The 13,899-nt window shown below is 28.0% G+C and overlaps 2 protein-coding genes across 3 annotated transcripts; both read left to right on the top strand.

Annotated features, from left to right (window-relative positions):
• Positions 1 to 8,495: 8,495 nt before the first annotated feature.
• Positions 8,496 to 10,065, top strand: Oli (Olig family). Of its 2 annotated transcripts, XM_070640528.1 has the most exons (5): positions 8,496 to 8,887; positions 9,086 to 9,213; positions 9,275 to 9,646; positions 9,701 to 9,828; positions 9,969 to 10,065. In XM_070640528.1, exons 2-5 carry the CDS (start codon positions 9,113 to 9,115, stop codon positions 9,980 to 9,982), a joined length of 615 nt encoding a protein of 204 aa, XP_070496629.1. In that variant the 5' UTR covers positions 8,496 to 8,887; positions 9,086 to 9,112; the 3' UTR covers positions 9,983 to 10,065. The 2 variants fall into 2 exon arrangements, with proteins under 2 accessions (XP_070496629.1, XP_070496628.1); XM_070640527.1 differs by having other exon boundaries at positions 9,701 to 10,065.
• Positions 10,066 to 10,507: 442 nt separating this feature from the next.
• Positions 10,508 to 13,702, top strand: Axud1 (AXIN1 up-regulated 1). The gene is made up of 4 exons (XM_070640603.1): positions 10,508 to 10,661; positions 11,117 to 11,296; positions 11,364 to 12,248; positions 12,316 to 13,702. Exons 2-4 carry the CDS (start codon positions 11,229 to 11,231, stop codon positions 13,625 to 13,627), a joined length of 2,265 nt encoding a protein of 754 aa, XP_070496704.1. The 5' UTR covers positions 10,508 to 10,661; positions 11,117 to 11,228; the 3' UTR covers positions 13,628 to 13,702.
• The last annotated feature ends 197 nt before the right edge of the window (positions 13,703 to 13,899 follow it).

Raw genomic sequence — 13,899 nt, forward strand, 5'->3', positions numbered from 1 at the left:
AGGTCACTTCCAGATCTTAAAAACAAGATCCATATAAAACTTCCACAAATTTAAAAACTTCATCATTTAACGGATTTTCATAATTCAAACCTTATAACGGTAAAAAAAAAATTCAAACATTGTTCAGTCAACACTGTAAAAACATCGACAAACATTGAAAAACACTGTTAAACAATGAAAAAACGTGTTGTTGTTTTTGTTGTTGTTGTATGAAAATGAGGTCATTTATGCAGAAACTTCTAAATGACCGATAACCAAAACTCGATAGAACTAAGCTATTCCAAACAAACGATGTCTAAGCCGAACGAACTATCAAAGTGGATTTTAAGCTATTGTTCAAGTTTCAGAACTGTAAAATACACAAATAGTGTAAAAACTGGTAATTTTCAAAAATTCGTGTTAATCGAGGGACAAGCGCATTTTTCCCAGCGATCAGTAATTGACATTTCACAAAAACAAGATATAGGATTCTAGTCACTTCCTAGCCCACGAAATGAGTAGCATCCAGTTTACATCCGGTAGGACAAACATTGAAAAACACTGTAAAACAATGAAAAAACGTGTAAGAGCTAGGTCACTTTCAGAACTAAAACACAAGATGCAGTAAGATCCAGTTCACTTCCAGAACTAAAACACAAGATCCAGTAATATCCAGTTCACTTCCAGACCTAAAACACAAGATCCAATAAGATCCAGGTCACTTAGGTCACTTCCAGACCTAAAAAAAACGTGTTATTGTTTTTGCTGTTGTTGTGTATGAAAATGAAAAACTCACTAAATTGATAGAACGAAGCTATTAAAACAAACTAGAGCTCTCTACGATGTCTAATTTTCGAGATCTCGCGTTCCAGCCGAACGAACGTCCGAACAAAGTGTCTTATTAAGCTACCTTTTTGAAAAAAATTTCAAAAATGCGCTAAAAACTGAAATAAATAGTCCGAAAATGAGGATAATCCACTTTAGTGAAGCAGCAATTTCAATTCCGAATATACGATTTTCCAATACTGGAATCAAAGGATTCATATTTCTTTAATACAGTATCGCAAAAAAAAAAAATAACTTATTAAAACGATAAACGATTAAAAACTTGACTTATAATGATGTTAAAAAAGACTTGGATTTTTCGAAAATGTGATAGTCTGGTATCTGAACATTAAAACCAATTTAAACTTGAAACTTATATAAAATATAGATAAAGAAGTCCGTTTCTCAACCTTACTTGATTCAAATTCAATTAGGTTTTGTTGTTTGAGCATAGTTATTGAGTTAATTTTCAAAAATTTAACGGTCACTTTTTTGTATGACCACATATATATATATAGAATTGATCCCGGGATTGAGAATTTTTCAATATCACAATTCCGAGATTGAAATCCCTAGTAAGGAGATATTAATTTAACGATCACTTGGGCTTCTTTGGAATATAAATATTTATCGAAATTTCCAAAATTTGATTTGAATCAATTAAATATAAGAGACTTTTTTAAACATGTATGAAAGTTACATAAAAATAAAATCACAGAATCTTTTGTAAAATTTAGGTGTTAATGAAAAAGGAGTAGAGTTTAAAGCGAAATGACTGGAAGAATAATAAATTCGTTAAAAACGTTATTACACTAGAGTTTAATCCCGGAAATTAAAAGAGCAAAAATTTATTATAAGTCAAATCTCAATATTGAAAAGTTCAGTATAAGGAGTTAGACCAGATCTCGAAGTCAACTCGAGTCGATTTGATTTTTTTTTAAACGATTTTAATTGTATCGACTTGGAGCTCTGGATTAAACCAAGTTTTGGCTTAAAATACTTAAAATTTATCAAAGTTATTTAAACCAAAAAAAAACTTAATTTGAGATATAGCAATTTTGAAACATAAAACTAAATTATATTAATAGAAATAATCAGTTAAATAGTCATTCCAAATCCTCAGTCACTGAACGTAAATTAATTGATAAAAGTGAATGAAATGAGCACATTTTCTTTTAACTAAATTTTAAAATTCCTCTGGGACAAAGCTACTTAGACTTCACGTTTTTTCGAGTCAACTTGAAAACGATTGAAATTTTAGCTCGAACCAACTTCGACCTCTGAAATATCCTTTATTCCTTAAAATTTGCTTAATTTTTCTTCTCTCAATCCGAATTTGTGCAATATCAACTTTTTGATTTTTTCTTTATAAATTTAGATAATTATAAAGCGACACACTTAACCTTTCTAAAAATTAAATTTCGGTAAGAAATTAGAAATTTTGTATGTTTAGTGTCCTACACAAAAGTGTCCCTAAAAGTTAAAACATTTCAAGACCTATGATAAATGCAATAAAAAAACTATCATATAATAAACATTATTTTAAAATTCTTATATATACGCTCAGTGACGTAGCAAGGAATAAGAAGGACCCGGGTGCTAAAACCACTTCCATTATATTTGCAAAGTTTTATCCAAAAAATAGAAATAAGAGTTATAAAATTTTTATTTTGAATTATATATGTGTGTTTCACCTTTGAAAACTGTTTGACAATATTAGTGGTGCATGCGCAAATTCATCTTTATGTGCTGAATTGGCAAATCAACACACCCTTTATTATAATGAAAATTAAGAACAACAATAAAATGTGAAATCTAACAATTTCTGCACAATAAAAATATCCCTAGTACTTTCATTCATATCCAAACAGGTAGAAATGAGATGATTTCTGAATTTCAAATAAGAATCAAATGATTTACACTTAATTAACCACTTATTTCTATCACTTTTTGGTTTTTGATTACACTTTCCACTTACACTGATACATTTTTTTTACAATTCTGAAGTCTATACAACAAAAAAAAAAAAATTATGGGTAATTTATTAAAAATGCTAACAATTTTCAAACGAATCAATTTTTATTGTACTGAAACAAAATGTTTTGAAAGATAGAAATAGGATGAAGTTTTATGTAGGATGTGATAATGTTTTGGGTCAAAAGTTTTAGTATCCGTTTGAATATGTATTCTACAGAAAACTCGGAATACAGGTATTTCATCCAGAAAGAGCCTCAATTTTTATTAAACTACTCGATTTTAAAACCTTTTTTTTTTGTAAGTGAGTATTTACAAATTAAATGATGAATTCTAAACATGAATATGTAAATACCTAATCAATAATTTTCGGTTGCTAATTATTACAATACTAACCATTTTATCATAGGTCGGCAGGAGAAAATTTTCACTTGTCCTTTTTCGAATGATTTGCAATGAAAACGCGGCTCTCAGCCTTATTTTCTGAAACCTACAGCCCAGAGCTCCAAGTCGACTCAAATTTTATACGAAATCCGAATAGAATTCGAACTCTCCTATAGACAATAATGTCATCAAAGTAATGGTTGATATATTCTGAATCTCAATTCAATATTAATCTCGATTAATATTAATTTTCTTCACATTACAAAACCGGTTTTTTTTGTATTTTCGGGGAAAATTGAGGAAAATGATAGACCTTCTGAAGAAAAAAGTTGGAAACTAGAAATCTAGGTCATAATTGACAAAAATGATTAAGGCGTTGTTTAAAAAAATTCGAAAATTCGCTTTACGCACGGTAAGAACGGCCGTTACTTGATTTTAAAAATTTTAAAGATTGTTTAAAAATTATATCAGTCTTTTAAAAGTATGTAACAACTTAAACGGATTTCTCAAATTATCAGATATGCTTCATGTTCCAAATCTTCAAATCGTACAATACCATCGATTGAGTTTCTATTCAATATACATACTAGCTGATTATTACTTTGTAATAAGTTCATCGTCCTCAATTTAATGCTTTTAATCTTAATTATATTATTTAACAATACTTTAATTCATAATACAATATATGATGAAAAAATTTCAACTTCACAATATAGGATCGAGTAAAAATTTAAATTTAGGCTTATTATAATAAATATATTATAGAATTATTATGGTTTTAATTAGCAAATTATTTTTTTACTATTTTCATTAACATTTAGCAAATGCAACATGTTTTCTTTGATACTTTTTGTCAACCTCTCATGAATATCGAAACATTCGCTTTTAAATTAATCATACAATTCCTTAATTTCTGTATGGTTTTTCCACATTGCTCTGACTGAAATTCTCCTTTGCCTCCTACAGATCAACTGCAAATATGGGCTGTAGGCCGGTTGCCCGCTATCAAAAAATCAAGTTATTTGTAGAAAGAGACAAAATAAAAACACAAGAGTACAATCGAGCATCTGGCCCCTAGGAATTAAGTTGCTAGAACAGCTAATGTTAATTTTTGAAAAATGAAAATTAGTTTTCATCAAAATCCTTGTTTCTTAAATCTTTGTAAAAAAATCATTGATTTTCATCTGTGTTCCGAGACTAAAAATAGGAAACACATACAACGAAAAGAAACTCGAATCCCAGCCGTTGTTATAGCAACTAAATGAAAGGAGCGAAATGTAGTACGAACATATACGCTAGCAAATATTAAGATTGAAAGTATGAAATAAAGTAATGTTGAATTTGAAGAAAAAAAACTCTATTGAGTATTTTAATGAAATTTCTCTTTATTATTTGCACAAATTTTAAAAAATTCATTTTTGTAGAAACATATTTTAAAAATTTTTGAATCCAAGTATGGGGTTTTTCATTACTTACGTTTTATTTAACGGGAAAATTTTTAACAGGTGTGATTTTTTAACATTAATTACACGTAATCGTGATGTCTTACGTGATGACTTACGAGATAAGGTTCAGCTCAAGCCATTTTTTATCGATTTTTGTTCGTATAATATACAAGATATTAACATCGACTAAGTCTCGCATAATTCTCTCAAATAGGGGGATCGATTATTTGGGTATCCCAAATACCCAAATCCTTAGACCCCCAATTACTTGTAAAAATCACAAATCTTCTATAAAAACTCGACAATTTGAACATTTATCTTAATTTTCTTTAAATGGAGTGAAAAAATCTCGGAAATAGAATTTTCACCATGAATTAGGTACTTAAAATCAACAAAAACAAATTTTCATATATAAATCCAAATAGATTCATTTTCAAGTACAGGTCAGTGTGTCTGGATGCGCCCAAGTTATTTATTCCATGTCCATCGTAACTATCTATGATACATAGATATTCATATTTAATGAATAGTTAAAATATAAAAGAAATTCTATTTTATAAAGAATTATACTTGGGTATAAACCCAAGTACTTTGGGTACCCCAAATCCTTATAAAATAGTTGGGGTTTGTAATCGACACCCATACTCTCAGTGCTGGTCAATTTTAAAATCATTTTAAAGGATTTGATAATAGCCAAATTAAATAATTCTATGAATTCAAAATCACTATTATAATTTTATTTACATATTCAGCTTAAAATCCTTAAAACATGGTGTTTTCAAATACATATTTCCATTCGGAAAGTCTCAGTAATTTTGAAAAATCTTACAGGATTTTGAGAAAGTTTGCTTTTAAAGAAGTTATTTTCTCCAATGATTAGTAATTTATTAAAAGCTAAAAGATTTCTGATAATCCTAGCAGGACCAAAATTACTTTCCCGTGGGATCTCAGCAACCAGAAATCATAGAGAGCACTGCTTTGAAACATTAGCTCTTTCTTATCTCTTGGTCTGGTAACTTTAAACTCTTTCTAAATGCGCTTTAATTATTGACTTTTCTAAAGAATTTTTAATTAATTTTAAGCTTTGTTACAAAGTCAACCTGTATAAAATATTATGACTAGAGAACAAACCCGTCAAGTAGAACGAGCAGGAATTCAGAAACCCTGTAAAATTGACTTTCTATGGTGGTTAGGTATATTATAAATTTAAACGAAAGGAATCTTTATTTATAATATCAATGTTGAGATGTTTCAGTTATAAGAGGCTGGAGATTGCTAAAATTAGACGGAATGACAAATGATCATAATTAAATTTATAATAATAATCTGCTTTCTGAAAATATTTGTATTTTACGAGATTCTGTGTAATTTTTTTTTGCAATTCATGTCAATCAAATTCAAAGCTGAATGAGCTACAGTTTATAGTAGGATCGATATCACTATTTTGATGACACCAATGTCTATTTTGCGTTCTAGTGTTTCGATAAATTAGAAGAACTTCGATTTTGTTAAAAAAAATTTATATTTTATTCAAAATTATTTAAAAGCAGCAACAATTTTGTTATCAGCATACGAGAAAAAAAATCGGAATTGGCAGTAAACTGATAAAAAATATATATTTATTATATTCTTCATTTCAACCGTTGAATGGTTAATAGAATAAGAACATAAGAAGTTTTTTGCAAAGATATATTCCAATATACATTATATTTTGTACGCTGCTAGAGCTTCAGATAGCTCTATCGAGGGGTTGATTTGGGATGCGAGTTTTCACTGTATAAGAATCTTAAATATGTGTGTGTGTGTGTGTTTGTATGTGTTGTATGTCGCCTTTCGCTCTCTCTCTCTCTCTATATATATATATATACTTTGAACAAAATAAAATATATTTGATGATAATGTATTCGAATGCAGGGTAGTCATAGCAACGATAATGGATTAAATACACTCTTAAAATCATCATAAATGTAATATTGTACTGTATGAGAAATATCAGTAAACCAAATGGGAGCAATATGAACTTTGAAAAAATATATTTTGGTGTGAGACGTAAGGATGAATTATTGATTAAATTTTCTCTTTACACACATATATTCTTTGCACACTTTGATATCAAGTGAATGTGAAATGTGTAGAAATCTTTTTATATCTCTTGTGATTTTGATATGTTTTATGTACGTAAATCAATGATGGGTATAATAAAATATTACAATACAAATTTAGAAGAAGAAAAATAGTTACATATTTTTTAATTAAATAAAAAAATTATACTCATATGAATATCAAACGATGAATCCTTATTTTACGAAACTCAAATAAGTGAACGAAATTTGTATTAAAATGTTCATTAAAGTATCAAAAAATTATAAACGTTTTCGTTCTTATCGAGTGATTTCAGCGCATTTTGGCTAATCGATTAGTAGTATATTAATAAATATGTAAGTGCAAACTAGTGTATAGGGTAGAAACCCAATACGGATATATTCACACCGTACCATAAAAAGTCTCGTGGTTTTTGAAGCGAAGGCTGTTCCTGCCTTGCCCAAAATCTAATCAGCTCTTCTTTAGAGCAATACGAATGAGGCATTATACGATGCCTCGTTATTGAGATTTCTTGTTGATTATCTTTTTTGCCTGTTTGCTTGCTTACAAAAAGCGAATTTTTCGATTTTCTCAGCAATTACTAATTCAATTTCAAATCTGTTTTTTGATTATGATGTGGAGTTCTAGGCATAACTTTTCATCATCGAGCATGACTTGCCTTTGCTTAATTTTTTCCTTAAAATGCAAAAAAAAAACTGGGTTTTCAACCTGCACAAATTCGATACATTCACACTTGAAAACTGTATGAATATCAAAAATTTAAAATTCCAGTAAAATCTAAGATTCAGTAGGGTCCAAGTTTCTTTAGAACCCATAATGTAAGTTACATGAGGATCGAAGCCTCTTTCTCTCGGACCACATATGTAAGACTTTTTAGTATAATTAATTATAGTTCATGCAATAAATTTATAAATTTACAAAATTTTTTCTTTTAAAAATTTAAAGATCTCCCAGAAAAATTTTCTACATTTTGAAATGCAAAAATCCATTAATTATACTATTTATACATTTTATTTATGATTTTCAAATATCCGGGTCACCAACAACCCAATGGAACAATTAAAACAAAACCTATCTCCCCACGATATTTAGATAAAAAAATTTTGTCGTCAAACGAACAAAGTGATTACTGCTATCAAAGTGAAGAATATATACTATATAATATAATAACTATAAAATAATTTTATTCGTATTTTAAGCATTAATATACTTTAATATTTCCATAACAAACAATAGAATAGTTTAAATAAGTTGACCAAATTAACAAAAAGAAACAAGAAATAATTACATCAATGTTAACGATTTCTGGCTCTTACAATCAGCTATCTTTTTACAACCTCGTTTTCATTTTATTTACCCTCAAGCTACTGTTGTTATATACTGAAATTTCCGTAGCTCTGCACATGTACACAAATTTTATACACGAGCAAAAATACAGCATCCCACAAGTCAAAAGTAGGGGTAGGAAGAACAAAACACAGAAAATAGTATAGTCAGATGTACAAGGAATGAGTAACAAAATATTCCCTTGAGGGATCACTCATTGCTTTATACTAACAGATCGCTATATAAAAAAATGAATAGGGTGATTGTAAATTTAATTTTCACTAAAATGTTATATACTTTTCTGTTTTGCACTTCGTTATGAATTTTCATCTCTTGAACATATAAATGATACGCACACAACTGTGTTGAGGGTTTCAGGGGATGTGAAAATTTCAAATATTTGTAAATTTCCTTTTTTTAGTCAATGAAATTTTATTGAAAGTATACATTAAAACAAGAAAAATTTTAAATAATTAACTTAAATCTTTAAAAATCGATAAGTAAAAAAGAAAAAATGATTAAGTATATATATATACATATATCGAGACAATAAAGTGGTTAAAAGAATGAAGTATCTACAGTGAATAAAATTATTTTTCACACAAACACGTTTTTATAATTCATATTTCTAGGATTTTCTGTAGTACATGTTATGTACGCTTAACATTTTTTTTGTATATGCTCGACAATCTTTCTTTTGCTCACAAACACAGTAGTTTTACCATTTAACAAAAGAAGAAAAAAAAATTTTTGACTGGTTTTATGGTCACAGGAAAACAAACTTAGTTTAGCTGAATATACGTATAGAAAATAGATTTATAATATTGACGTCCTGATTCATTATATGACAGGTTTGTTACGTTTTATAAAATTTGATTGAATTTTTAACAGTATTTATTTTAATCAGTTTTAATATTTTAGGTATATCATCTATAAGCAATATAATTTATAATTTAATGTGATAGTCATTTGCAATATATAAATTTATTTCTTTTTTGATTTTGATGCATTGAAAAATGCATTTGATTTTTACTATCTATTTTTTTTAGATATTTGAATTGAACAAAAGTAAAAAAATGGATCCTCATCATTTCAATTTTCATTTAAATCATTCACAAACAATAAACCTTCCACCTCCTCCAACTTCGAGTCCCCCACAAAGCGTTCCTGGAAGAAGGTAAACATCATATCTTTTTATGTGTTAATTATTTAATTTCTAATTTGATATATCCAATAAGAACGCCTTTGGGAACAGTTGGCATTGGTGGATTTTATGCACAGCCACATGCATCTTCATCTCATCAAATACAAACAGATGAAAATAAACCCAGTACATTAATTCATGGTCCTGAGCTCAATGCTACATCATCGGGAAGTGGAATAAGTAACACAAGTAAACAGAAAGCTCGTCAAGGAAAATCTGTTAGATTGAATATAAATGCTCGAGAGCGTCGTAGAATGCATGATTTAAATGACGCACTGGATGATTTAAGAAGTGTAATACCTTATGCTCATAGCCCGTCAGTGAGAAAATTATCAAAAATAGCAACACTTTTGTTAGCTAAGAATTATATTCTCATGCAAGCGAACGCTCTTGATGAAATGAGAAGGTAAATTTTATTTAAATTTATTAATTTCAAAAGCCAATAATTCTTTTGTTTAAGGCTGGTTGGATATATACAAAGTACTTCTGGAACACCACCTCTAGATTTGACATCTTTTCCAGCAGCAGCAAAACTCCAGCAATTATTAAACGTACCACAAAGTCAACTGGAGCAAATGGCTTCATCAAGTAATGCAAATAATAATAATTAACTGACTTGTATTGATTTTATTTATAATTTACAAACTTTCTAGTCTATCTAAAAAAAATTTTTAAAATATTTTATTGGATTCATAATTATAAATTAATATGCATTTTAATATTTGTAGATTATAAAGAATAGAAGTTAACAGAGTTAAAATAGAGAAAACAGAATTGTACAGCTGAAACGCCAAAGAAATTACAATAAATTAGTTTTCAATGAAATACCTAGCATTATTTTTATCAAATGATCATTTAATCAAAATTTATGAAAGTATCAAAATCAACTTTTGTGTAATATTGTAACGATAATTGGAAAATTTAAAAAATGCCCAACAATCTAAGTATTCCCAAAAAAAAGCATACTTTTTTAACTGAAAGTCTATTTTGAAAAGTATTGAGTACCCCGGAACAGCAAAAAAAAAATAAAAAATACAGTTGTATATGTTAAGCAACATAATTTTTAAACTGGTGTGAGTATAACATTATATGAAAATTTTCTTTCGAAGAGTCACTAAATATATATTCTGGTGCTCAAAAAATTCAATTAAAATAAAAAGTTAACATTTTTGGTGAAAGTTTAATATTCTAAGTTTTTATTAATCAATATCTGAATTGCAAAATGTGAAAATTTTAAGCAAGATCTTAAAATAAATTTTTAAAAAAACTTTAATCAAAGGAGAAGAAATTCTAAAGCTCCTTTGCATTTAGCATATCCATCGAATAATAAAAACTATTAAAAGCGAACTTATTTTTTACTTTTGTAAATAATATAAAAAAAGGATTGTTAATAATAACAATAATTCGTTTATCAAATTCAGGTAAAATAAAATTTACTTGCGTTAAAGAAAAAGAAATTTAATTTCAATGAGTAAATGAATGAGTATTTAATTTGTATGTGTGCATAAAAGAACTATACTGTATTGCAATTTTTGATGATCAGAGCTTGTTTCGTGCTTTTAATTATTTACCTATTATTTTTTTAAAATACAAAAAGTTAAAATTAATCAAATTAAAATGAAAAGTATTGGACATAAAATTGGTTGTAATTATATTCAAAAAAATATTTTGGCCTTAATGATTTAAAAGTCACTAGAATTAGACTCCCATGTATTTTATGTCGTTTTAAAAAATTATTTAATTTATTTTGGCATTCTGATTGTAACTTAACATATTCTCTGATGATAATATTTTGCATATTTGTAACAATTATATTGATTGTGCATGGTTTTTTAGTTCCATTCTAATTTTTCATTTTACTTTTATTTTTCAACAGATTCCTATTGTTTATTACGCAGAAAATATGATAACTATCAAAATTTTGAAAAGTTGATATTGTTTTTGGAAGTTTATAAGAATTATTAATCTCTAGCTGTCGATTTAAAGAAATGCTTAAGCCTATCAAAACTTTCTTTAACTATTTACAGAAGAATGCAAATACATCAAATATTTTCAGGTATTTTTAAAGAAGATTTTAATTAATTTTATTTTTATTTAATATTTCTTTTTCAATTTATTTATAGGTTTTCAAATGATATAAATATGTCTGATGAAATAAACTCTTCACCTAACGAGGGTGATAACACTACGTATGAAGATCCATTGACTGACCCGCTTGCAATTGATGATGAATATGGAGTAAATAGTGATGAGAACATTTTGCAAATTGAGTCAAAAAATGTTGATAGCACTCTTGAAAATGATTTCGTATTTGTTGATATAGAAAAACTTAAAAAAAATACAAACAGTGTCGACGAAACGGAGCAAATTGAAAGTAAACTAAAACATTCAAATCATATAGAACTTAGTGACATAAATGGAAATAAGGATCAAGTAATTAATGACACAACAGTAAAAAATTGTAAAAGTTTAATTAGTGATAAAAAAGAAGAACCAAATAGAATTGAGTTTTCTCAAAAATATAAATCTAGTGATCGAAATGAAATGAAAAATAGATCAATTGCGCTAATAAATAAAACTGGAGATGATTGTGATTCTATTACAAATGATAAAGCTGAATCGAGTTCTGTGAAAGAAACTGATACCAATAAAAATATTGATAATATTTCATTTGTGATAAGTGCTACTTCTAGTGAACCAGATGAAACAGAAGAAATAATAGATACATCTGAAATACGAAGTGATGGATCTGATTCGGGTCTTGGCTTAGACATTTTACGTAATATTTCAATGATAGAAAAATCTTTAGCTGCATTAACGCCTTCTAAAAGTAGCTTAAAAAGACGATCATCTGAATTACTTCATGATGAGCAACCAAAAAAACAAAAGCATGGGATTAATTTTGGTAATATTACAGTTTACTATTTTCCTAGATGTCAAGGCTTCGGGTGTGTTCCTACACAAGGAGGAAGTACTTTAGGGATGACTGCAAAGCATGCATATAAAAAGTAAATATTTTTGAATTTTTTGTATTTAAAGATTATGTTTCATATTGAATTTTTATACTTTTTACAGAACATTTTCATTGAGCGAACATGCTTTAGAACAAAGAAGATTAAATCGACTAAAAATAGCTGGAAATGAATTAAATCAATGCAGTTCCTCGAGCGACGAGTCAAAAAGTGATGATGAAATTAGTGAAAATAGTTTATCAGAAGCCGATAGCGAAGCTTATGGATTTTTACAACCTATTACAGCCCGACAGCGAAGAGCATTATTGAAAAATGCAGGAGTTAGAAAAATAGATACTGCAGAAAAAGATGAATGTAGGCAGCTTCGAATATCTCGTGAAATATGTGGATGTAGCTGTCGAGGATTTTGTGATCCAGATACTTGTGAATGTAGTTTAGCTGGAATTAAATGTCAAGTTGATCGTTTGAAACCTCACGAGTTTCCTTGTGGTTGTACTCGTGACGGTTGTGCAAACGTAAATGGAAGAGTTGAATTTAATCCTTCTAGAGTGAAAACACATTTTATACATACAATTATGAGACTTGAATTAGAGAAACGGCAGGAGCTTTCTGAAGATTCAAATACAAATATCATCCCATCGCTTCCGCCAGCAAAATGGTGGATGCGTCTTCAGTCAACCCAATCAAATGCCAGCACTAGTTATAATAACTATGTTTATAATAACGGAATGTCTACAAGTCAATATTCTGGAAAAATTCCACCTTTGTCAATGATGTCTACATCAATGGTAAATCAAGAATCACTAGATTTACATTATGCTTATCGTGATGAGTATATAAATAATTTAACGTTAAGTGCAGAATCCAATAATGGTTCCTTTAATAGTAATTCAAGCGACTATTTCTCTAGTTATAACTATTTGAGTACTATAGGATCGTTATCACCAAATAATACTGTTCATGGCGGATGGTCTTCAAATGGCCATGCTTATAACCAACATCATCAAGGTCCTCATAGTCAAATTCAAATAACCCAACCTCATCAGTCAAATTTTTCTTCTGACTGTCAATATTCAAATTTTCCACCAAATAATGGATCATCATTAAGCTATAAGGTAGATACTGTAAATGAAATAAATGATATAGCTTCGCAGACCTTTATAGCTAATAATCATTCATCATCAATGCATAATGGTGCCGTAACTAACAGAGTCAGTTATCAAAATATATCTTTATCCCAACCACAAGAAATTTCAAACAATTCGGAAAATTTTTGTTCCAGTTCCCAAAATGTAAATAGAACAAATTGCATTGAATTAGAGCCTACAACTTCGAAAAATGATCAAAATGATAATAATAATGAGAAATTAACCGAAATTATTAAAAAATCAATTGTAGAATCAGTGACAGCTTAATATAAAGCATAATCATTACAAACAATAAAATTCTTTGCCATATACTTTCTTATTCACTAAACGTTTAATGTTATTATATTAAATTTATAATTATATTAAATTTGATTTTTTTTTTAATTCAGTATTTTTAATTTTTTCAATAAAATTTATCAAATCATTTTATGTGAAATTTATTACTTGCTGAAATCAAATCTAAGAAAATTTCAGGAAAAAAATAGCAACTACTTATTTATTCCTTTTAATTTTTAAAGTATTTTTTTAAAATAATTTTA

This window comes from Chironomus tepperi, unplaced genomic scaffold (genome assembly GCF_022539635.2).
Source record: "Chironomus tepperi strain 1889 unplaced genomic scaffold, CSIRO-AGI_Ctep_v1 contig_219, whole genome shotgun sequence".
Classification (NCBI taxonomy): domain Eukaryota; kingdom Metazoa; phylum Arthropoda; class Insecta; order Diptera; family Chironomidae; genus Chironomus; species Chironomus tepperi.